The 24,384-nt window shown below is 38.9% G+C and overlaps 1 protein-coding gene across 14 annotated transcripts in view; it reads right to left on the bottom strand.

Moving 5' to 3' along the window:
- Nucleotides 1-24,384, bottom strand: part of LOC307183175 (F-box/LRR-repeat protein 21) — a 90,746-nt gene that overhangs the window by 55,299 nt on the left and 11,063 nt on the right. For 6 of the 14 annotated variants that reach the window (XR_013827393.1, XR_013827394.1, XM_079915328.1 and 3 more), the window contains exons 1-5: nt 10,135-10,288; nt 6,454-6,549; nt 3,978-4,344; nt 3,364-3,486; nt 226-397 (exon numbers count right to left, since the gene is read on the bottom strand). Coding sequence is in view for 7 of the 14 variants with exons in the window: in XM_079915328.1 (XP_079771454.1) it covers nt 226-397; nt 3,364-3,486; nt 3,978-4,344; nt 6,454-6,536 (745 nt within the window). In the remaining 7 variants the exon portion in view is untranslated. Of the gene's footprint in view, nt 1-225; nt 398-1,957; nt 2,880-3,363; nt 3,487-3,977; nt 4,345-6,453; nt 6,550-9,704; nt 9,802-10,134; nt 10,289-10,368; nt 10,399-24,384 lie in introns of those variants that run through there. The other 8 variants (XR_013827395.1, XR_013827396.1, XR_013827397.1 and 5 more) reach the window with 4 other exon arrangements.

Raw genomic sequence — 24,384 nt, 5'->3', positions numbered from 1 at the left:
ATGGATGCCAAGATATATATAATTATACTTGTAATAAAAAATATCCATAACTAAGATACTCCTAGGAGAAGCAATTTAAACTATACGTAGCTTATACATTAAGAGGTCTTTTGAAAAAAGATTAATGAATTATGTCTCATAAGCATGTAGTTTTCAATAGGAAATTGCATTATTACTACTACTATAATAAAAAAACATCATGCAAGCGTAAAAAATATAACCTACCATCAGATGAAACATGAGGACAGCTACTCATTTTGAGGCGTCTTAGAGTATCACTATTATTGGCCACAAGAATCTTCAAAGAAGGATCATCCACTGGTGTGTCTTCAATTTTGATTGATGATAATGATTTTGAGTTGACAAAAACAACTGTAAGTGCTGACACAAAATGAGACTAGCATGGCAATAAGAAAAAAATTACAAAGACATTATTTAAACAGCTACAGCTTCAATTAAGTATTTCATTAAAACTATTTATATCAACATGCTTACACTAACATAATAAAAGCAATCAACATATTACTATTTTTTACAGTGCCATTAGCCAGTAGAAGACATTTCTATAACAAAGTATAGTTTTATACTTTTACCATTAATAAATGGAATGGTGAGAAAGGAAGAAATTTCAAAGATTTCATAAACACATCTTCCAATTATTTTCAATCTTAAGGATTTGTTTTTCAATATTAAAAGGATATAATCATATTTATTTCCTAGAATAGAGGTTGGCAAGTTATGGTCCACCAGCCAAATCCAGTCCACAGCTTGTTACTGCTATGACTCATGAGTTAAGCGTGGTTTTTACATTTTCAAATGGTTGAAAGAAAATTTTTAAGGAGTAGTATTTTGTGATATGTGAAAATTATATGAAGCTCCTTCAGTGTCCATAATTAAAGTCTGACCGTAAGCCATGCTGCCTCATCTATGTAATGCTATGTCTGCATTCACACTACCGTGCTAGAGGTGAGCAGAACTATATCACCCACAAAACCTAAAATTGTACTTTCAGGACCTATTCAACCCCTTAGCCTAAAAGAAACAGAAATCTTATCTGTTTTATTCACTCCTGTATGTCCAGCACCTGAAATAGTATCTGGCACATAGTAAAAGGTCAATATTTATTGTTGATGAATAAATGATGTCATATTCTTCCAAATTTTTTTCTAGCAGATTATCTAAACAAAGATACAGTTTGAAAACTTTCTCTGTTTTGAAGATTGACAAACTAAAGCTTATTTACAGGTTGACTTCAAAATGGATGGAATTTCACAAGTTTTCAGATCCAGTATTTTTTGACACAGATAGAAAGTATGGAAACGAAATCCATGCATGATCATTTTTCCTGTTTCAAAATCAACTTGGATTCTATCAAAGGCTCTATTGTCCCTATCAGAATGACCAAAGTGGTTATACATCTGAATTCATTTATAACAAAACATTGGTTTATACTAATTGTAAACTGATTTACACAAATTTTTAAATGGTGGACAGCTAAACCTCTTTACTAAATTTTATGGTGCCAAAAATTATTAGAGGAATAGAAATAGATCACTCATTTTCCTTAAGAAATATAAGGTTTATTTTCCTTTTAATCAACTCTCACCCAACTCTTTTAGTACTGAAGGACACATTTAAGCATTAGAGTACATATTTCATCACAGTAACAATATATTAGTTTAGTACTTCTTATGCCTAGCAAAATGCTATATCTTTACATTACTTTCCCTCAGTTTACAAATGAAAAAACTGAGGCTCAGAGAGATCCACAACTTTGCCAGAAGCCACAGAGCTCATTTTGCTGTGGAGGCAGAGCTTGAAATGAAGCCTGCTAATCGCTGGTCCTCCACTCTAGTGACTGCATCAGCTAACCCAGAAGCTAGCCCTGGAAGCTGATGGGCAACATGAGAGACAACCCAGAATCTCAGAATTTCAGGTTGATCTGATTCCCTAGCTCATAAACAAGGAAATAACTATTTAGAAGTAGTAAGTTTTCATCTGGTTACTTAAATTACTTGAATCCCCAAAAGACCCATTCTTTTCAGGCTAGCAGAAATGCTTGCTAGAGGAGAGCCATGACCCAGTTAGGGAGAAAGGAGATGCTACTATTCCTCTGTCCTCTTCCATAGGAAGGTTTCCATTAGCCAGTTTTACAGACAACCATAGTTTAGTGCTTATTACATATCAGGCACTATTCTAATTCTGGGTTTATAATAGTAAATAAGCAAAATAGAATCCCTGCCTTCAAGGAGTTGGTTGATGTTTTCTGTCTGAGGAGAAGAGAGTAAACATGTTAAATAAACAAGGTGATTTCAAGCCCTGATGAAGGATATAAAGAAAATAAAATACTGTAATACATTAGTGAGTAACTACAGGAAGGGGTGTTGTTTTAGCAAAAGTGGTCAAGGAGGGCCTCCCTGAGGAAATGGCCTTCAAGTTGAAGACTGAATGAAGAGAAGACAGTCATCAGTTTCTGTGGCCAAGACTGCTGGTTGCTTCCTAGGAATCATCCATCCTTTCTTTTTTGGTAATCTGGTTCCAATTTTTAGCTGGGCACATTGCCACCCAGCTAAAAGACTGTCCTAGCCTCCCAGAAATGTGATGTGGCCACAGAGCTAGGCTGGCTGACAGACAGAAGCACCATGAGGTACTTATGGCTAGTCCTGTGGTACTTACAGCTTGAAAAAGGAGAGGGCACACCCTTCTGCCCCCATTTCTTCCCTCCAGCTGTCTAGAACAAGGACATGATGGCTGGAACTGAGAAAGCCATCTTGGGCAATGAAAATGAAGAAAACACCTTGGAGAGAATGGAGCGCCTAGAAGGGGCGTGGGTTCCAAACAACTTCATACCAGCTATGGACTGTGGCACCTATGGATTTCTTTAGTGTAAGAGAAATAAACCTCAGTCATGTTTTCAAGCCACTGCTGTTTTAGAATTTCTACTGTAAGGATGCAATCATCATCCTAATCAGTATAGGACATTTAGTTAAACATTAGATTGTTCCACCTCCAATGGAGAGACTATAGAATTACAGGAAAGACACCCACTATTGGCCCTACACACTCTACATTCAAAGCAACTAAGTAAACTGGCACTTGAAAATTCTAAGTATAACATCTAACTTTTATATTAATGACATCTACTGTGAAACAATTACTAAAATTACAGAATATATCTAAAGAATGAAACCATGCATCAGCTATTTCATCAAAAGTAAGTGCTAGTCAACAGAAAACGGCTTTAAATAATTATTTGAATGCAAGTAGGGTTATGGTCTGTTTTTAGGAATAGAATTATTTTTGACTAGTTCGACAATATTTAAGAATGTTAGTAGAGCTCACAAAAATGTCTAGCATCTTTACCTTTGACACATTCATAAAACTTGGCTTGGCCGTTGAAATCAAGCCCAAAGTCTGTATAGAACAATTTACCAGCTGAGAAAGTATGTCACAGGCAGCTTCTGCTGATTCAGTACTACTATCAACCTACAAAGACAATTTAAAATCTTAATTTCCTGAATATAACTTATCAGAAAGTTATTGGCAATATAATTATTTAATAGAATTCAACTGCAAAACCATACTTATCCCTTCAAGCTATAAAATAAATTAGAATTTTCTTCTCTATACACGCTATCTCAGATAAAAAATGAAAAACAGAAATGATGACAAGTGAATTTTCTAAGCACTTTAAACTTTCAAATTTTATTTACACTTTCAAATTGTATTTATACTTTCAAATACAATTACCTGAATTTTAATAATGGCATCTACATGAAGGAAACTGAAGTTTAAATTATTCAATTATAGCTCAAGTGCTACACCTAAATCTATGCAAGTAACTACAGAGAAATAGGAAATAGTTTGGGATTAAAATTCTGCAAAATTCATTGACTGCTTCAATATAATGATCTAGTTATACACAAATGTCAAGAAAACCCAAGTCATTGTTTTTATTTAATGTTTATTTCTCTTACCTTAAAGCTGACATACTGGAGATGGGCAGCATGCTTTTTAATGATCTGCTGAATGAGATCAGGATGAGTGGAGTTAAAATATGAAGTAGCTGACTTGTTCAGTTCAAACTCAAACTTTCTCCAAAGGTCAGGAATATGAAAAACTTCATTCCATCTCCTACATACAGAAGATGCCCGGGCCCGATCCATTAAAGGAAGATACTGAAAAATGCGTAACACTACGTAGTGAGGCAAACTCGCCCAGTCTAGAAGGACAGTGTATGTATGAGTCTGGTTGAGAGAAGAGTAGAACCCAAGTTTAGGCTGTTTCACTGCTGGTGAAGACTGGACAACTTTATTCCCAACAGATAAATTGTTCCTCTTCATTCTGTAAACATTGAACAATGTTAAGTGACCACTTTCCCCACATTTCCATCATATATTTTGCTTTAATTGTATGGAATAACAACATTAGAAAATGAGAAACAGTTTAATACAATTTTGACAAGAACCTTCCACTTTCATGCATTGATAGGTACTACTATGTGCTAGGGATACGAGATAAATAGGAGGGGACCTGCTCTCAAAGAGCTATGATGAAACGGCAAAATATGGTGATACATGCCATCACTGAAGTTGGGACAAGTTGCAATGGAAGATTAAGGGAAGGGCATGTATTTGAGTTTGTATGTGGGAGTGAGTGGTTGGGGAGGCTTCCAGGAGGAAGGGTCCAAGGAAGCAGTGTAAGTGCCAGGTTTATTCCTCGTCAATGACTGTATTCTCACTATCGCACTGCAATTGTGCTAAGAACTCCCAGGGGGTCTGGGAGCCCGTGAAACATAATTAAAAGCATAAATCTGGGTAAGTCCCAGCTCTGCCATTTACTGACCATGGGATCTTGTCTGAGCAAATTAACTTAAGCCTCAGTTTCCTCATCTGAAAAGCAGGGAGAACTATAGTACCAATCTCATAAGGTTATTGAGAGGATTAAAGTATCTTAAGTGCCAGGACACAGTAAGTGCTCAATATATGCTGCAGTCATTGTTGTTGTATTAAATTGTCCAGTGAATCTTCCTGAATAAATTTCATGACATTACTTAAGTTGGAGCACAATTCCAACAAAAAGTCAAATGACCTGTGACAATGTTCAGATGACACCCAGGACACAAGAGCTGTAGAGAAGTGGGATATAGCAGGGACAGAAGCTGTGTGACCAGCATACTGGTTCCTTACCAGCCAATGTAAAATAGCAAAGGAATGAGCATTCTTTCCCAACGAAAAGAAATGATGACTTTCCAGGTATTAGTCAGCTTGAGACACAACTAAGTTCCAACAAATTTCAGGTCTAGATATACCCAAGTATATACTCCTGTACATAGATTTTACATAAGAATCTAAAGTATTTTAAGTATACAATAATTTAAAAGGTAAAATAATGATAAGAGTAGTTCTGAACTTATGTTGACTATATAACCCTCTCTTTACCCCTGAATGTTAGGAATGTGTATGTGGAAGACTTGGTGTCATAATTGAAACCTACCTTCAACTCTAATGAAATATCTATTTAATATGTAAATATCTCTGTCTGTGAGTCACTCTGTCTGATGTGAAACATTTCTTAACCACAACATAGAGGTGGATCCCAGAAACAGGAATGACCTATAAAGTCACTGAACAAAATGAAAGGTCATCTTTAGGGTTTGGAGAAAAAAAGGAAAACACATGTATCTCAATCATCAGGCAAAAGAGCTACTACACACTTTAATCTGACTAAACCAGTTATGTGCATAACTGAGCAATACAATGTAGAATACATGAAACTGCTGACATCGATAATTCAAAGCATATACTATTTTAAAGGGCTAATTCCCTAAAAGGGAATACGATGGCCCAGGGAAGGTAGAGGAATGGACACTAGATTCTCAACTCTGATGTGGAGCACGTTTATTGACATTTGGCTTGTAACTGATTTATTTGGTAGCCTACAGAATGGAGAGTTAAAATTTTACTAAGGGATTACAAAAAAGTTATCCCTAACATAATCTGTCATTAAAAAAGCAGTGAAGCCAAAAATAAAACAAAGACTTCATCCAAACGTCCAGTTAGAAAACTGCCTTGCGGTTCTGAATAAGGGGATTGCGCTACACATTAAATCTGCATCAACATGGATTAAACGTTAAACCTGTTCACTCATCACAATCATTAAATTGCCAATTCACTGACAGAACCACCATAAATAACTTCAGGATATTAGGTACCAATAATTCTATTAAAAATAACACCTTAGTTTTCTTTTTCCTCATGTACATTAATTTTCAGAATATAAAACCCACCCACAAATCATAAATTTTATATATAATAATTTTATAGCAATGAGCATCAGGAAAATATTAGAACTCAAGACAAGTTGATCTTTATTAGCTTGAAATTCCAGCCTAAGCATATACAATCACTTTTCAAAACTGCTATTTCCTTTTCAAACCACCAACTATCTTACCTAAAGAAGGCTTCCAAGTTAGAGTCCCCTCTGAACAAGCGAAATGAAGTGACTGCTGCCATGGGGTGCTCGCCAACATCCATTTGACTTCACTTCCTAGCTTGGCAAGACAGCACAAAAACACATTTATCAGGATATATAAGTAAAATCCCAATAATTTTTATGCTTAGGATATTTAAATATCATTGTATATGCTGAAAGTTTTTGTCAGGAAATTACTGATTCCCAAACTATTTTCTACTCAGAAGAAAACCTGTCCATTAAAAACAAAACCAAAAAAAACCACATTAGCCTGATAAATGGAAATACTGCAACACTTGCCAGGAATTACATGTGAAGTTCTGCTCAAATAAAAGGCTGTGTGTGGATCAAACAGTCAAAGGAGGGCTCTGAAAATCCACATTTTAACAAACACATACGGAGAGGTATTACAAAACATTGAAGGTAGCCCATGATTACATTTATTTGTTCATAAGCTGTGTAAATCTTTCAGTTCCAGTTTTTAGCAGCACGTAACGCCACTACAGTTAAAATAATTAAGCAGACAGAACTTTGATTTTTTATCATTCCCATATGAATGTAGTTTGTTTGACTAGTCTGCTGTTAACATAAGCTTCTGTGGTTTTTATTTTTTCACTTATATTGAGACATATAATTGATTTGTTCATAATCGATTGATTCATACTCTCTTTGAGGTTTGATCAATTTTAGGCACAGTGACTTATCAGAATTAGGAGCAGTCTATGGACATGGAAGAAAATAATAACAGGTCTACACCAGGATAAAACTCACTGCCTGGACATCATGAATAAGTATCATAAGTAAAAATAAATAAATGCATTGTGCTAATTTTTGTGAGCCTAACTCAGTTACACACAGGAGGTGGAGGAGGCAACCTATCGATCCGCTAAAAACGTCTCTTAAATCTCTAATGCCTACCACCTGCCAGCTCTCAACTTCTCTCTGAAGCCTACTCCTGAAATAGAACTTTGGAGGACAGACAGGGAGAATGAATTAGAGGTCAATATCCACAATTTGATTTCCCCACTGCCAAGTGCTGTTCTACTATCATCCAAAACACTATTTTCCAGATAATGGCAAGGCCATCTCTCTCTCCTTTACATTCCACTCCAGAAGTAGGCAGAAAGGAGCCACCAGGTACACTTTCAGAGGAACACCACAAATAAGAGAAAGAAAAGTCAAGTGACATATTTCCCTAATCAGACGACACACAATTTTATTTACTGCAGAAAATGTTCTACTGAGTTATCAATACGGCTGATTCTGTGTGTGCAGCCCATTCTTTATGCTAGAGAATACTGAAGAGATCTAGTAAAGGTATATAAATAGGGAATCACTACCTAAGACCCATAAGGTGGTACGAAAGTACCTAACTCAGATCAGTTCACTGGAGTCTTTAAAATCAGATGAATTACTTCCCTGGTGGCTGAAGGAATTTGACTGCTGTTTTAGAGTCACTATCTGAAAGTGTGAGGGCTGGTGGAAGACAAACCCAGAATTCAGAATCCCATTGGGTGGTAAGCCACAATTTGGAAAAGGGAGAGATGAGCAAGCCTGACACTGATCACAATTCTAGAGTATAAAGCAGGTTTGTAAGCACTTGGGAAAGAATGCAATGATGACTCAAAGTCCACTTGGTGGCTTCACTATCCACCGTAACCCAATTTCCTTTCTTTGATACGTCTATTAATTTGGTAGATAAGGTGACCCTGTGAATCGGAGCCTCTAAAAGTATCTAAGAAATCTCCCACAGTATTCTTGAGGGAAAGATAATCAAAGACAGGTTAGACGAAAAGCTAAACATCCAAAGCCATATCTTCTGCACCATCACCAGATTCTTCCAGATTGGTGAAATGAATAAACAAAAGGCACTTTTAAAAGTTTCAAGTTTTTAATAGTCGCAACAGTAGAAATATTGTGTAAATACTACAGATAAAGAATAAAAATTCAAAACTATCTAAAAGGTTAGACAAATTCGTTGGAAGCAGCAAGATGAAGATGAACAGAAATAATGAGCAAATGTTCTTTATTTAAGCTACTTTTCTAAGGTGGTACACTGAGAAATCAGGCTGCTGCCACCACAGGCACATGGTCTCTGCTAAGGGGTCTGAAATCCCAGTCACCAGTGCGATGACCAGGGAGGCATGGCCTGGCAGGAGAGCAGAAGATTTATTCCAAAATATAGCTTTGAAACACACAGCATTCTAATAGAAGCAAATTGTGCTGAGGGGCAAAATCCTCCCACTAAACATATCCCAAACAGAGGACAAACAATTTTTTAGGGATGTTTTCAAAAATATTTATGTTCTTTGCAGCCCACATGACCCTTAAGTTCCCTTCTAAATCTAAAACCTACAATTTCTTAAAATATGAAAGTCAAATTACAATATCATCAAGGTTTCAACAGGAGAAAAATTAGTATTTATGTCAAATCTTTCCTAAAGCAGTAACTGCCAACTTTTTGGTGTTATATTTTTTCATTGATTTAGCAATTTTCTATACACTCTCAATAGTCTCTGTTGTATCAAGATATATTTATTTTTCAGGAAAACTTTTAATTTTAAAATAGGTAAGTTTGCTTTTAAATGACTCATGAAAACTGAAGTTTTCAAAATACATGTGGATTCAAAACACCTTTTGAGATGCAAGGAGAAGGTTAAACAGAACTTGAACTGAGCTATCTGTTAAAAATCCTTGAAAGGGAGGCCCAGCCGTTCCCCTCTCTTAACCCTCACCACCTCTACTCCCAACTCTGGAAGAGAAAAAGGAGCGAGCACAGGAAGCCAGGCCCCCTACGGGGAAGCCTTCTGACGTGGGGAAAGCCCTATCTTAGGGCTGGGTACACCAAGGGATCCAACAATTAATACAAAGAGTTCAGGAAGGCATTTTGCAACATTTTTCTGAGGAAATAATCATAATTTTTCAACTTTGGGGAAACTTTCTGGGCACAGGTGCTAAAAACAAAACCAGTATACCTAAGAGAGAATAGATTCTTCCAACTCACAGGAAAGGCTTGAGTCTACTTTTCTCCCAGACAAGCCTTTGTAAATTTAAACTCTTAACACGATCCTCCTGTAAAAGGAAAACCCTTCAAGTAGTCGTGCAAAAGCAACCGCGTGTATCAATCACTTAGCATTCTCATCAACTACATGGACTGAAAACATGTAATGCGCGTTTGAGAGAGAGAGAGAGAGAGAGGTTAAGACGAATGCAATCCTTTCAGAGCTTACCCTCCAAAGATGAACAAAATGATTGAATTCGGGAAACCTGGGTCCCGAGCTGGGCCCTGCAGAAAAACGACCACGGGAAAAAACCAACCACCTGTGGCTGTAAAAACCAGACGTAAGACCCGACCTCAACGCAAGTCAAATGCGGGGGTGGAGGTTGGCAAGGTGGCCTGGCCTGGGGCCGGGTGGGGTCGTTAGCCAGGGCCCCCCCCCCTCTCCCCGCCTCGGGCGGCCCTCGGTGGGCAGCGCCCCGGCTGCGGAGGCCAGGTCACACCTCCTCGTTCCCGGAGAAAGTGCGCTGGGCGGGGCACCTCCCGGTCCCCAAACCACAACCCGCCCGAGTCAGGACCCGCGTTCCGGCCCGCGGCTTTTCGCAAAGCCAGCGGAGGCGCAATCCCCGCACACCACCGCGCCCCCCAGAAGGAAAGGCTACCTTGCAACACAGAACCGCGTATGTTTCCGCGCGCGCCCCGGTGTTCGTGGGCCAGGCTGCGGCGGCGGGACCAGCCCACCCCGTCCCAGCTCGAAGCCGCTACACTGGAGCGGAGTGCGCTGGGCCCGTGGCGAAGACCCCTGAGCCCACAGGCGTCTCCCAGACCCACCCGCTGGCGTTCACGCATGCGCGCAGCTCCACTTTTCGCGGGAGACCGTGCGCGCCAGCTCTCACCTGCGCAGGAGTCCGCAGGGCACCTTCTTAGTTGGTTAGTGGGAAGTTTCTGCCCGCCGCCTTCACCGAAATCGCTGTAGCCACCTGCGCCGTGAAACTGACTACCAGCCTCTCCGAATGGGAGTGAATTTGCAATTCCAGTTTCTAGAACTTAAAACCTCCCTGGAAAGTGCACCCTTTATTAGTATACAAAGAATTGAAACTTAAAATATCAAAAGTGTTAACAGCTCAGTGTTAAATATGTATATATCACTTCCTTGTCCTGCTCCACATCTCATTCCCTGGGGATAACCACTGTTCATTGTGTAAATGACTAGACCTTTGGTACACACCCAAAAGTATCCAGTGAGAGGCAAGGATTTTATTATTCTCATTTGTTAGTTTGAAAAAAATCTCAGATCAAATTGTATATAATGTTCTGGAACTTCTTTTGCTTACTACACCATGGACATAGTTCTCTATCAACACATATAGATCCCCCTACTTCTTTTTTGTTTTTACAAACATCTTTATTGAGGTATAACTGACAAGATAAACTGCACATGCTTAAAATGTACAATTTGATAAGTTTGGACACCTTGAAACCATTGCTTCAGTGAAGGTAATGAACATACGAATTTCTCCCGAAAGTTTCCTTATGCCCTTCTGTAATCCCTCCTTCAACCCCTCCCCCATCTGCTTTCTGACACTATAGATTAGTTGACATTTTCTAGAATTTTTTGTAAATTGAATCAGAGTGTGTACTCTTTTTTGTCTGGTTATTTGCACTCAGCATAATTGTTTTGAGATTCATCCATGTTCTTGCATGTATCATACATAGTTCTTTCCTTTTTATTGCTATGTAGTATTCCATTTTATGGATATAACACAGTTCGTTTATACATTCACCTGATGATGGATATTTGGGTTGTTTTTGGGTTTTGGTTATTATAAATAATGCTGGTATGAACATTACACATCTTTGTATGGACATATGCTTTCATTTCTCTTGGGTGAACACCTAGTATGGAAGAGCTGCATTATATAATACATGTATGTTTAGCTTCTAAAAAAGACTGCCAATGTCTTTTCCAATGAGGCTGTTTTATATTCCCACCAGAAACGTATTACAGTTCCATTTCCTCCGCATTCTCACCCACACTTTTTAATCTAATAGATGTCTAGACGTATCACAATGCAGTTTTAACTTACATTTCCCTAGTGAAAAATGCTGTTGAGCATTTTTTCACGTACTTACTTGCCATCTGTACAACCTCCTTGGTGATGTGTCTGTTAAAGTCTTTTGCCTAATTTTAATTGGGTTGTCTGTTTTCTCATTGAGCTTGGAGAATTCTTCATATATTCTGCATACAAATTCCCTCTCAGATATATGACTTATAACCATTTTTTTCCAGTCTGTGACTTGCCTTTCTATACTCCTTCAAAAGGGCAGAAATATTCATTTTGTTGAGGTTCAGTTTATCAGTTTGATCTTCTAAGGATCATGATGTCAAATCTAAGAAATCTTTGCCTAAGCCAAGTTCACAAAGATTTTCTCCTATATGGTTTATAATTTTAGATTTTACATCTAGATGTATGATTCATTTGAGTTAACTTTTGTATATGAATCAAAGTTCACTTTTTTTGTATATGTATATCCAGTTATTTCATTACTAGCTTTTGAAAAGACTATTGTTTTTCTCCACTGAACTGCCTCTGCATCTTTGTGGAAAATCAGTTATCCATGTATGTGTGGGTCTATTTTTAGACCCTCTATTCTGTTTAATTGATATATTTGCCCATCTTTATGCCAATATCACACTGTCTTGATTTCTGTAACTTTATAATAATTATTAAAATCAGGTAGTTTTAGCCCTACAACTTGTTCTCTTTCAAGACTGTCTTGGCTATTCTATATTCTTTGCATTTTAGACTCAGATTGTCAATATCTACAGAAAATCTTGCTGGGATCTTGCCAGAGATAACCTTGAATCTAGAAATCAATTTGGGGAGAACTGATATCTTAAAAACATTGGGTTTTCAAATCGATGAACACAATATATCACTCCACTTATTTAACTCTTCTTTAATTTCTCCCAGCAATGCTTGAGTTTTCATCCAGGTCTTGCACACATTTTTTTCCAGAGATATCCCTAGGTATTTTATAGTTTTTAAAATGCTGTTGTAAATAGTATGTCTTTTTATATTTTAAATTTCTAATTATTTGTTGCCAATATATAGAAATATAATTGATTTGTGTACATTGATCTTATATCTTGCAACCTTGCTAAAAATCACTTTTTAGTTCTAGAAGCTTCCATTGGAATCTAGTACATTCCACTGGATTTTCTACATAGACAATCATGTTGTCTGTGAATAAAGACAGTTTTACTTCTTCCTTTCCAAAATACATGCTTTTAATTTCTTTCCCTTGCCTGACTGCTCTTTACCTACAGTACAGTGTTGAAGATTACTGGTGAGAGCAGACACCCTTGGCTTGTTCTTGAACTTAGGCGGAAAGCATTCAATCTTTAATCAGTAAGTATGTTGTTACCTATAGCCTTTTGATAGATGCCCTTCATCGGGTTGAGGAAGCTCCCTTCCATTCTTACTTTGCTGAGAGCTTCCTTCTTGTTTTTTTAATGAATAGGTGATATTCAATTTTGTCAAATGTTTTTTACGTATCTATTGAGATGGTCTTACGGTTTTCTTTTTTAGTTTGTTAAAATGGTGAATTACATTATTCCTTTTTAAATGTTAAACCAATCTTGCATTCCCAGGATAAACTTGACTTGGTCATAATTTATTATCTTTTTAATCTATTGTTTAATTCAATTTGCTAAAATTTTGTTTAGAATTTCTGCATCTATGTTCATAGGGGATATTGACTTGTAATTTTCTTTGCTTATAGTATTCTTCTCAGATTTTGATAACAAGTAATGCTGGCCTCATAGAACAAGTTGGGAAGTACTTCCTCCTCTTCAATATTCTAGAAGAGTTTGTATAAAAATGGATTATTTATTCTTAAATATTTGGTAGAACTTACCAATGAAACCATCTGGGCCTGGAGTTTATTTTGTGGGAAGGTTTTTATCTACAAATTCAATTACTTTAGTAGACATAGAGCTACTCATGTTATCTATTTCTTCTTGAGTGAGCTTTGGACGTTTGCATTTTTTAAGAAATTTGTCCGTTTCATCTAAGTTGTTAAATTGACTGGCATAATATTGTTCATAATATTCTCTTATTATCCTTTTAATGTCTGTAGTATCTGTAATGATGTCACTTCTCTCATTCCTGATATTGGTAATTTGTCTCTACACTCTTTTTTTACTGGTTCAGTCGGGCTAAAGTATTAACAATTTTATTGTTTTTCTCCAAGAACCAGCTTTCGGTTTCACTGATTTTCTGAATTGTTTTCTCTGTTTTGTATTTCATTCATTTCTATTCTGATAGTTATTTCCTTTGTTTACTTTGAGTTTAATTTGATATACTTTTTCTAGTTTCTCAAGGTGGAAGTGGAGTTCATTAATTTTGAACTTTCCTTCTATTCTAATATAGGCATTCAGTGCTATAACTATCCCCCTAAGTACTGCTTTAGTGGCATATCACAAATACCTAAGTTCAGGGGGTCCACTAAACTCAGCCCGGGTTCCCCCTTCCTGTATAGCAGTCTAGAAGCTCTCAATGCAGTAAAATGGCGGCACTCACAGGGCTTCTGATGTCTTGTGTCTTGAAAGCTGTTGTTTCTAATATTTTGTCTCCTCCCCACCTTTTTTTCTTCCATAGAGGGTAAATCTAGTCCCTGTTTATCGTGGTTGGAATAGGAGGTCTCCCCCTCATATTTTGTAGTGGATGAGTGAGAAGTTCCCCTTATATGGAAAAATCACAATTCCTTTAACTATTATCCTATCGCTGAAATTTAGTTTTTACTATTATGAAAATCATGTCTTAGTGCACCTCTGCAGATATTACTGAATAATAATCCTAGATATGGAATTATTTGTTCAACTACATTAGATTTTGACAGATACGGCCATATCTAAAAGAATGCTGGACAGACAATTGTGATATACTTCATTTCAAGCTAAGGACCACAGAATTATGCCAATAATAATTTTTAAAAAGAGCATCTCTGTGTAGTCCTTTTGTAGGGAATGTCATTGTCATGCTATGAACAAATAGTGATTTTGGTGGTTTGAATCAGAATAGTCTAGGTTATGCTGCATAACAAATAACTGCAAACCACAAGGATTTAACACGATAATGGTTTAATTCTCAGTCATGCTATGTTTCTCTCATAATTCAGCTGGGAGCTCTGGTCTCTCGTCTTCATTCTGGGACCAAGAATGATGGAACAGTTACTATCTAGAAAGTTATCAGTTTGTGGCAGAGGGGAAGAGGCAGTGGGATGCATAATTGTATCTTATGCATCTAACCTCACGTCAATTCCATTCTCATTTCATTGGTCAAAGCTCATCAAAATGGCCACACTCAAATTTAGGTGGGTGAGAAAGTGCAATTCTATCACATATCTAGAAGGAAAAACCTGGAATATTTGGGAACAGCCATAAGGACTGTCATATTAGTAAAATTGTGCAACCAAAATGTCACCAAAAATATTTTCAAGGATAAAAGAATGTCTCACTTTGGGGAATTATCAAGTTCAGGAAAGGACTGTCCCCAAGACTGCAGTCACTTCTGACACCAACTACAGATATCAGGGATACCCAAGACCATCTTGCTTCTGACGCCATTCAGGTAGTCCTCAAGACTACCCTCAGATTGATAATTTGCTATAATGACTCACAGAAATCATTGAAAGTGGCTATACTCATGGTTATGGTTAATTACAGTGGTAGGATACAGATCAAATCAGCCAAGGGAAGAGACGCATGGGGCAAAGACCAGGAGAGTTCCCCATGCAAGCCGGCAGTTGTCATCTCCTAGTGGAGTCATGGACAACACTAAATTCTCCAGGCAACAATGTATGGCAATACACATGGAGTATTGCCATCCAGGGAAGCTCACCTGAGCCTTGGTATGCAGAGTTTTTATTGGGGTTTGGTCACATAGACATGGTTGACTGCCAGTGTGACTGATTACTGGCCAGCCCCACCAGAGGTAGAGATGATACCACATGGCCCAAAGCCCTCACCATAAATCACATTGTGAGACTGTTTGGTGTGGCCCAAAGCCCCAGGTAAACAAAGACACTCTTATCAGGCAGAACATTCCAAGGACTTAGAGATCACATTATGGGAGCTGAGGGTGAAGATGAGACCTCTCTTCAGGTAAGGATAATTCTGTGCTACACAGGGGTTAAATCATATTTGATTCAACATCATTTCAGAACTCTACAATTAAGTTGTCTCTGTATCCTACTGGAAAGAAAAATACATTTGAGGGCTTCCCTGGTGGCACAGTGGTTGAGAGTCCGCCTGCCGATGCAGGGGACACAGGTTCATGCCCCGGTCCGGGAAGATCCCACATGCCGCAGAGCGGCTGGGCCCGTGAGCCATGGCCGCTAAGCCTGTGCGTCCGGAGCCTGTGCTCCACAACAGAGAGGCCCACATACTGCAAAAAAAAAAAACAAAAACAAAAAAACATTTGAATTATATCAGTAATAGTTGCTACTGAATAAAAAGTCTTTAGTTTTGGTAGTGTGATGGGAAAAAACAATGTCACATTTGCCAAACACACTACCTATATAAAAAGACCCTCTAAAAGTTGTTTTTGTTACAGTTTGTCCCAATTGAACCCTAAAATCCATATAATTATGCTCTGAAGATCTATCCTACCTTCCTTTTAAGAACTTGGTTTTTAATATTTAAAAAGATATATAAGCTATTCTAAATAGGTTAAGACTTTCTGATTTCACTTCATATTCCTATAGATTAAGCTTTCCCCAAAGGAAATTAATAAAGGTAAAATTAGTAAAGTAAAAATTAAGGCTTTTAATTTTAAAATCAGAAATGCCAGTTAGTGTGTCCCTAAATGTGGAAGAACTTGCTGCTGTTTTTACTGTATTCAAACACAGTATGAAGCCCCTGTAAAAAGAGGGAATTATGAAATGAGCATTTCTAAATGGGTCAGGGTTAGTCATCACCGACAACACTGATTCAAAGCCACTATCCTGTTTTGAAAAGTGAATAAAATCAAGGGGATTGCACGGAGCTCAAGATTTCATAAACACCATGTTCTACCTGGTGTGAGGTAGCCTTGTTTTGTACCATCTCATGGATCTGAACTTATCGTTTCTTAAAACAGAGAAGAAAAATGATTTTGAACCTGTTGCTTTTCACTAATGCTTTTCTAGTCAAGCTCTTATACGCAAAGTCTTTAAAATAAAGTATAACTTTGAATTATGTTCAACTTTGCAGATTATCTGGTTTTAAAAGCTGTAACTCAAGTAAATGATTCTGCAAATATACTTTGTTTTAAAAAGAAACTAATTTATTGCTATGTTTAACTAAACATTTCATAGAAATACTTCGTTAATTTAGAGATAATTTTCTGCAGTCACTTTATTTATGAAAGGCAAAATGTATATTATTAATTTGATTGTCAGCACTAATCCGGGAATATAGAGAGAAACAGGGTCAGCCATTCAAATCATTTGATAAAAGTATGTTAGTAGGTCATGTTTTATAGCTGTCCTGGTGATCAGCCATTTCTAGAGCATTTCAAGAAGTAGTCATTAGCAAGAATGAAAATGTCTTAGCTTTTTTAACAAGAGGAAAAATTTAACGCTGAAATATTTTCCTTATGTAGAGCAGTACACACTTTCAGTGTATTAAATTTTCTTGTTTATGACATTTTCCTATGTTAATTTAAAATCTCTGAAAAACAACACATCTTAAGATTGGAAATTAACTACACGATAGTTTAATTTGACTTACTGGTTTTAGAAAGAAAATGCTCCAAAGTAGGGGTTTTTTTTAAAAGTGATTATTATTCATTATCGTAAGGGATATACTATATTGCCAGTCAATTACATTAGATCATAAAAGTAGAACAATTGTCAGAGGAAATAGAAAAAATACTATAATATTTAGGGGAAGTAATATTTTAAATGCTACAGCATAGCAGCAGACTGGCAGCGAACACACCAATCAAGTACCCAAACAGAAACAGGGCAGCTCTTTGTTACCAAGGTAATAAGGAGACACTGAAAAAACAGGCTCATAGACATCAACAGAGTTTGCCAGTCAACACCAATGGTAACCAGTGCAAGACAGAGAACAGAACAAGAACAAACTGAACCACACAGTCATCTGGCAACACAGCCAGATGCTCACGACAATAATGTTCACTACTGCTCACGTCACTGCTGATCACACACCTACCACCAAGGCTCCTAGATGGTGGTATTAATTAAACTACTGCATCAGTAGACATTCAAACAGAACACAGCATGTCTGGTTTTTACATTTCCCTGTGTGGACTCCCCCTGTTGAGTAAACTTATAAAGCGCAACACTTAGAGAGAGAGTTACATCTTTAAATCTTTCAAATGAGTCTTCTTATTTGAGCCTTATAAAAATGGGGTGAGGTGTGCAAAACATGTCAAATAAAAATCTAAGTGAAACCACTTTCCGGACCATATGCGTACCCAGCACGTGGAGTGGTGTGCGCTCATAAGATGGTCTCTGAGGAGGAGTCCAGGCTTTTGAGAAGGTACAAAGCTTTGGGCTTAGGGGGAACGATTTTCCTCCAGAAGCGGGGAGCAGATCTCATGCGTGAGAATTGGAGCTATTTTCTTCCCTTGATGGTGAGTCACAGAATACGTATTCAGTGTGGGTCAAATCATAGTGAAAGAGTATATTTTAGATCCTCAAATCCTTGTTGAGCATTTTTGCCCTTATGTTTAATAAAAGACATTTCCTCTTCAGAGAAAACTCTGTTACTCATATTCCTTTATCAACATTGATCACACCTTCTTGCCTTTAGGGAACTTTTCAAATCTTTGAAAGGAAATCATGACAGCATCCACTATTGAATGAAGTGTGTTTCGTTCAGAGCAAGTTGCTGTTGAGTCATATCCTGAAAGTGATTTGTTCTTTCTAGCAGAAAAATTGTATGGGTACTTCAGAGGAGAACCGAGTCAAACTCTTATTATACTGATGTATTTCCCTTTGCAACAGTTTTCATTTTGAATCCAGAAAAAATAACAAATTTCAAGCTTGTAGAATGCCATATATAGGTTACCTTTGACAAGTGACGGTGATGATGTGCAACTACTTCACTGACTTCTGAGTATAATTCAGTTGCATTTCCTTGAATTAACTACCTAGAAAATTATGCTAAAAACATTAATTAATAAATCACAGCATTCCTTATGCAATATTCATGGCATCCCTCGCACTTTTCCTAAATGTTCTCAACACAGAGTTAGAACATTATCCATAAAAGGTCAAGGATTTGAGTAAAAGTTCCTTTTCACAAACTCAGATTGCCCTATATTCTGGACATTGTACAAAACCTATTTTCAAATAGCCTAAATTTAATTTTAAAATTTTTGGCTAATATTCCATAGAAACATGTTGAGAATTATAATGACTTTACTCCTGAATTACGCAGAAAAAAAAAATCCCCAAATAGTTTTTAAAACAAATGCTTCAGATTTTATACTTTGGTATGCAGCCTCTTGCAAAGCAGGAAAAATGATGGAAAGGCATCACCTTTCTCTGACCAGAAGACATCACATTTGCCTGTTCTTTTAGCTTTGGTTTGTCCTACTCTCAACCCAAATCACAGACACTTTTCTAAATATAGGACAATAACGTATAATGATGTTTTTAGTACACATTTAATTATGTCCTATTCCATGGCAAAGACTATGGATGCAGTCTCTGGTTTTCCCTTGGTTCCTCTGGCTGTAACCGAGCAAGACCCTATGGGGCCTTCCCGGGACAGGCCTTCCCCCATATCCTCTGCTTTAGCTCCTCTCTGAAGTGCCTAGATAACAGTATTTGATGCAAATTTCCTGAGTTGTTTTGTGGATGTGAAACCCCACACCACCACCACCAAATGGAAGAACTACTTGGAGACACGAGCACATAGCCCCAGGCCTTCTGGAGCCTAAGCACTGATAATGTTAACCCTGTGACAGCACCGTGCTGCCTCACCATCAGCCCATCAGAGAACTGTGCACAAGCTGACCGCTTACCCTGTGACCCCCACCCCCCATCTCCTGGCTTTTAAAAATGCTTTACCGACCCTTCGGGGAGCTCGAGGCTTTTCAGGGCGTGAGCCACCTCCTCTCCTTGCACGGCCTTACGATAAGCCTTTCTCTGCTCCAAACTCCAACGTTTCAGTTTGTCTGGCCTCACTGTGTGCGGGGCATGTGAACTTGCGTTAACATGGCCACTCCTCTCCTTGGCTGCCCCCTCTCCCAGCTCCTCGACCTCTGCCCTGGCTCAGTTCTGGGAGCACTTTTTTCTCTATTTATGCTGATTCCCTTGGTGACGTCACCCCTTCTCCTGACTTTAAGCTCAACCTACATGTTATTGACTCCCATGTCTAGATCTCCGGTCCTCCCCTCTCTCTTGAACCCCAGACTTTTATATCCAGTTCTCTCTTGGACTTGGATTTCCGACAGTCATCTCAAATTTGTGCCCAGAGTGACTTCTAGATCCTCTTCTTCAAAACCTGCTTCTCTTGCTGTTTTCCTATCTCAGTAAATAACAACACCATGTTTTCCGTTCAGGCCCAAAACTTTAGAATTCTCTCCTTTCTTTCCGTAAAATGTCAGCAAATCTCAGCTCTAACTTCAAAACATGTCCAGAATCTGAATACCTCTCCTCACCCTGACTGCCAAAATCCTGATCCAAGCCACCACCATCTCTCCTGAGTGTTTGGTGGCCCCTAACGGCCTCCCTGCCTCTGCTCTTGCTGCTATGATGTATTCTTAATGCGGTAGCCAGAGGACTCCTATGAGAATGTCAAGTCAGCCATGTCACTCCTCTGCTTGAAACCCTCTAATGGCGGCCTTCCACTCAGAGTAAAAGGCAGTCCTTATAAGGACCTAAGAAGCCTCCCTGCAGTCCGCTGTCTGCCACCCCATCCCTTTGACTTCATCTACTACCTCCTCCCTCGTCTGTCCCTCACTCTACTCTGTTCCTCAAACCCTCCCAGTATACTCTTGCCTCAGGGCCTTTGCTATTCACTTTGCCCTCTATCTAGAATGCTCTTTCCATAGATATCCACAGGGCTTACTCCCTCTTCTCCTACAAGGCTTTACTCAAATGTCATCCACTTTATTTTCTCCTTAGTACTAACCACTGTGTAATACACTATATGTTCTGCTTATCGATTGCCCCCACTAAAATGGAAGCTCTAGGCAGGCAGGGATTTCTGCCTGTTTCATTCACTGCTGTATCCTCGCTACTCAGAATAGCGCCTGGCACATAGGAAGTACTCAAAGCATAATTGTAAAGGGCATGAGTAAATGAATGTCTTGTCATCTCACAAAATTGTTCCAGTAGACAGAAGATGGATAGATGGATGGATAGACAGAGCAAGCCTATATATAGATAGGTTGGTATAACCTGTCACTACCACTCCCCCACCCCTACTCCAAGAAAAAACAGCAGAAGTACTAAGACAAAATTACAGACAGAACTTCTCATTTTAGGCTAAGGACAGCATATAATCATTACACATTTTATATGTTTTAGAAATTAAGTATTAAATAATACCTTTCATTTCAACATCTTAAAATGTGTTTTAAAAAAAAGAGCACCATAATTACATGTACTTATACATCACTTTAAACATCAGGTAGCAGTAGAAGGCTTAATGGATTCAAGATCTCACTGGCTTTTGACACCTTTGCAATAGAACAGAAAATGAAAGAGGAGCCCAAGCAGCAGGCTGACATTTACAATATGTCATTTAAGCCTTAGAAAGTCTATTGTTGCCTCGCTTATCAGCATGAGAAAAAAGTGAAATGAAGTGTTGACTATCAACAGAGTGCCTTGGCGACCTTGGGCCAGCCAGTGACCTCAGTTAACTTCACTTGGTTCTTCCTGTCTTCTTACCACATCACAGTTGAGCAGATTGCTCAGAGAAGGCTTGGCGAAGGAAGAGGGGTTCACTCTCGGCACTTTTTTCTTAACCATAAGTGTTTTCCTGAGGTCAAAGTGTGAGTGACACGTATGCTCTGTGTTGACCACACTTACAATCTAAAGACAAGTGTCCTTTATGAGACTGAGCCCCTACAAAGCTGTCAAATGTTTAGAGTGTGGCTTCGGTGCCCTGGTCTCCTAATGGCATGCCCCTCATCACCTTAAATCCCCTCTTCTCATGCCCGGAACCCTCACTCTTCTTACTTTCAAAACTAGCACACAGGAAAGCCTCTGATTATGGCTTAAATAAGCTGCCTCTTCCAAAGTTGTTATATGTCCTTTTGGAGAGATCAAAGCCAGAAGTAAAATGAATGAAATGCCAGCAGTGACGTTTCAGGAATCAACAAGCCAGGCCTCTGTGTTTGGGGGCAGGACTTTGACTGCCAATGCCCTGGAGATAGAGTCAAGTAGGCCAAACACTCCCAACCCCTGCACCCCAAGCATCTCCAGCACACAGCTGCTCTGCTTATTAAAATAAACTCTGCCCCATGGGTCTAAAGTCTGCAAGAGACTCCAACAGGCCTTGAATCATATATTCACAGACTTCTGGAGGACCTTAGAAGTCATTTAGTGTAACTCTCCCATTTTATAGGTGAGGAAATTGAGGTTCCTAAACGTTAACTGCTGTCCTCTGAGCCCCTCAGTGCACATTCCATGTCTTGCTTTTGTGTGTGCCTGGAAATGACTGACTGCATTTCTTGCAAAAGGTCCTGTAATTCAACATAATCATTCATTCTATACATCTTCTTAATCAAAAGCAGTGATTTTTTTTTTTTTTTTTGCGGTACGCGGGCCTCTCACTGTCGTGGCCTCTCCCGTTGCAGAGCACAGGCTCCGGACACGCAGGCTCAGCGGCCATGGCTCACGGGCCCAGCCGCTCTGCGGCATGTGGGATCTTCCTGGACCGGGGCACGAACCCGTTCCCCTGCATCGGCAGGCGGACTCTCAACCACCAAAAGCAGTGATATTTGATTGAGCTTGTCAACCAGAATGCTCCAAAAATGCCTGTATTCTAGGAATGCAAATCATATAAACTAATAAGAAGATTTTCAAGCTGGGCCCAGGAGGAATTAACTTGTCAACTGCCTCCACACTAGGGTAGCCCATGACCTGAGGCACCAGGTGGTAAATCAGTATTACCTGCTTGAGCAAAGAAAAAGCACGGTGGTGTGGAGAGGACGCTGGATGGGAGAAGGTAGGTATGAGTTTTAGCCCAGACTTATTCACAGTCTAGCCATTTCACTTTTGGCGAGTACCTCATCTCTTTGGGAAATAGAAACCCTCCTAGTAAGCAGACAAACTTACTACCATCCACTAGGACAGGGCAGAGAAATGAGCAAAGCAAATGGGCCACAGTTTTACTTTAAAGGAGAAATGTCTCTCTGGTTCAGCGTCTCCTCATCTATCAGAGGCTTGGAGAAACAGATTGCCTGGGAAGGCTGAGAGCACGCTTGTGCCATCCCAAGTCTTTCCAGCTCTTTTCTGTGGCCAGAAAACGGACACCAGGTGGCAACCAAGAAGATCCCTCCCCAAAACCAATTTCAGTGGTAGACATGTGATCTGTATGCAAACAAGGAAGGTACCTACTCCCCTTAGCAACAGAAATAGGGCCAAAGGATAGCCATGTGACCAAAGCAAACCACTCTCAGATTTCCTCAGATTGGTATGCAGATCTTGGGAAATAGGAGTCCTTTCCTCTAGAGTTAATAAGTTGGGATGGTGCAAACGTGAGGTTACAGTGGCTCCTTCCTTTGAGCCCATAGTGGAAGTCCATCTGCAGGAGGAGAGGTAAGGCCAACACAGAGATAAGCAGAGCAGAGAGAAGGACAGTGTTCCAACAATGCTGTCTGATTCCCGGATTCAGCCATGCCTGAAGATGTGTGACTTGAAAAATTCTCTTTTTTGCCTGAATTAGCTTGAGCTAGATTTCTGTCACTTTTGATTAAAAGAATCCTGAGTAATACATCCTCTAATTTTTCAAATGGGGGAAGTGGGGTTCACACAGAGGGAGTGGTAGACTCAAGGTTATACAGCACACTGGGGACGGAATTTGGACTTGAAATCAGATCTATTGATTTCCATTCCAACACATTTTCTACTGCACAGTGCTTTACATACTCTATCTTGTGAATTATTCAACACTTTCTAAATGAAGTACAGGTCTTTTTCCATACCATACTGCATCATGGCAAAATTCATTTATTTAAGCAAAAGATGAAGGATCATTTGCCAAAGATTCTGTGATATGATAAGACAATTTAAACTAATTGATTTGTGCCTAGGTAACTCCAAATAAAAGATTCGATCATGCCAGGATCAAAGGTAGAAACCATGTACTTGATTCTATTCTTTTGCCAATGGAACATCTACTGTGTTCCAGGCACAGAATAAGGTCTTTTATAAATGTGTTCATGTGTAGTTACTTCACACTGGGTTTAATGCAGAGTTGAAACTCAGTATACACAGGAAGGAAGGAAGGAAGGAAGATAGGGAGGGAGGGAGGGAGGGAGGGAGGAAAGCAGGCAATAAGGGGGAGAAAGAGGAAAGAAGAAGAAAAGTAGAGTGGGTTTCAAGTAAAAATCAATTGTTTTTTCTACTGTTCAACAGAGCGTAAGTTAGTAACTAGTATCTTACAGTAATCTCAATAAATGCCATGAAACCTAGTCTGCTATGCCACTACTGCTTCTCCTAAATTGAACAGAAGGAACCGTGAGAAGAGAAACCTCAAGCCAGAGCCTCAGACGACAAGCCCATCTTTGGAGGATTGAACGTTAGGAACAAATAAGGTAACAGAAGATGGTGACTCTGATAAATGCCCTCATTGTAGTAGTTCCATGAACTGGTTACGACAGGGCTCAGTCACAAGTAGTAATATTCATTTACAAGGGCTGTGGAATAAACTGTGT

Source organism: Stenella coeruleoalba (assembly GCF_951394435.1).
Source record: "Stenella coeruleoalba genome assembly, chromosome: 3".
NCBI classification, from domain to species: domain Eukaryota; kingdom Metazoa; phylum Chordata; class Mammalia; order Artiodactyla; family Delphinidae; genus Stenella; species Stenella coeruleoalba.
The sequence above is the reverse complement of the archived record's forward strand: the minus strand, read 5'-3'. Positions and strand labels throughout refer to the sequence as shown.